Below are 237 nucleotides of genomic sequence, written 5' to 3'. Positions count from 1 at the left end.
AGCCACAAGTATTCATGTTTCAAGTATATATACTATATTTAATTTTTTATGAATTATTAATTAATTTATAAAATCAACAGGTAAAGTATAGATACTGTGTATGCATCATCTTGGAAGCACGACCTGGTATTCATGAACGTGCTATTGTTGTGCGATCATGGGAGACTAACATGCTACCTAGAAGGATTCCTGAAGGAGGTATTTATCATTGTTTAGTTCAAACAAGCATAATACTTT

At 31.2% G+C, this 237-nt stretch overlaps 2 protein-coding genes across 2 annotated transcripts in view; one reads left to right on the top strand and one right to left on the bottom strand.

Moving 5' to 3' along the window:
• Nucleotides 1-237, bottom strand: part of LOC119586141 (glycerophosphocholine phosphodiesterase GPCPD1-like) — a gene marked incomplete in the record, with an annotated part of 78,881 nt that overhangs the window by 73,445 nt on the left and 5,199 nt on the right.
• Nucleotides 1-237, top strand: part of LOC119586140 (glycerophosphocholine phosphodiesterase GPCPD1-like) — a gene marked incomplete at its 3' end in the record, with an annotated part of 6,844 nt that overhangs the window by 5,205 nt on the left and 1,402 nt on the right. Inside the window, 1 exon segment of the mRNA XM_037934831.1 lies at nucleotides 81-198. Within this exon segment, the coding sequence (XP_037790759.1) occupies nucleotides 81-198 (118 nt within the window).

This window comes from Penaeus monodon, chromosome 21 (genome assembly GCF_015228065.2).
Source record: "Penaeus monodon isolate SGIC_2016 chromosome 21, NSTDA_Pmon_1, whole genome shotgun sequence".
Lineage (NCBI taxonomy): Eukaryota > Metazoa > Arthropoda > Malacostraca > Decapoda > Penaeidae > Penaeus > Penaeus monodon.
This window is presented reverse-complemented; position numbering and strand designations above follow the sequence as displayed.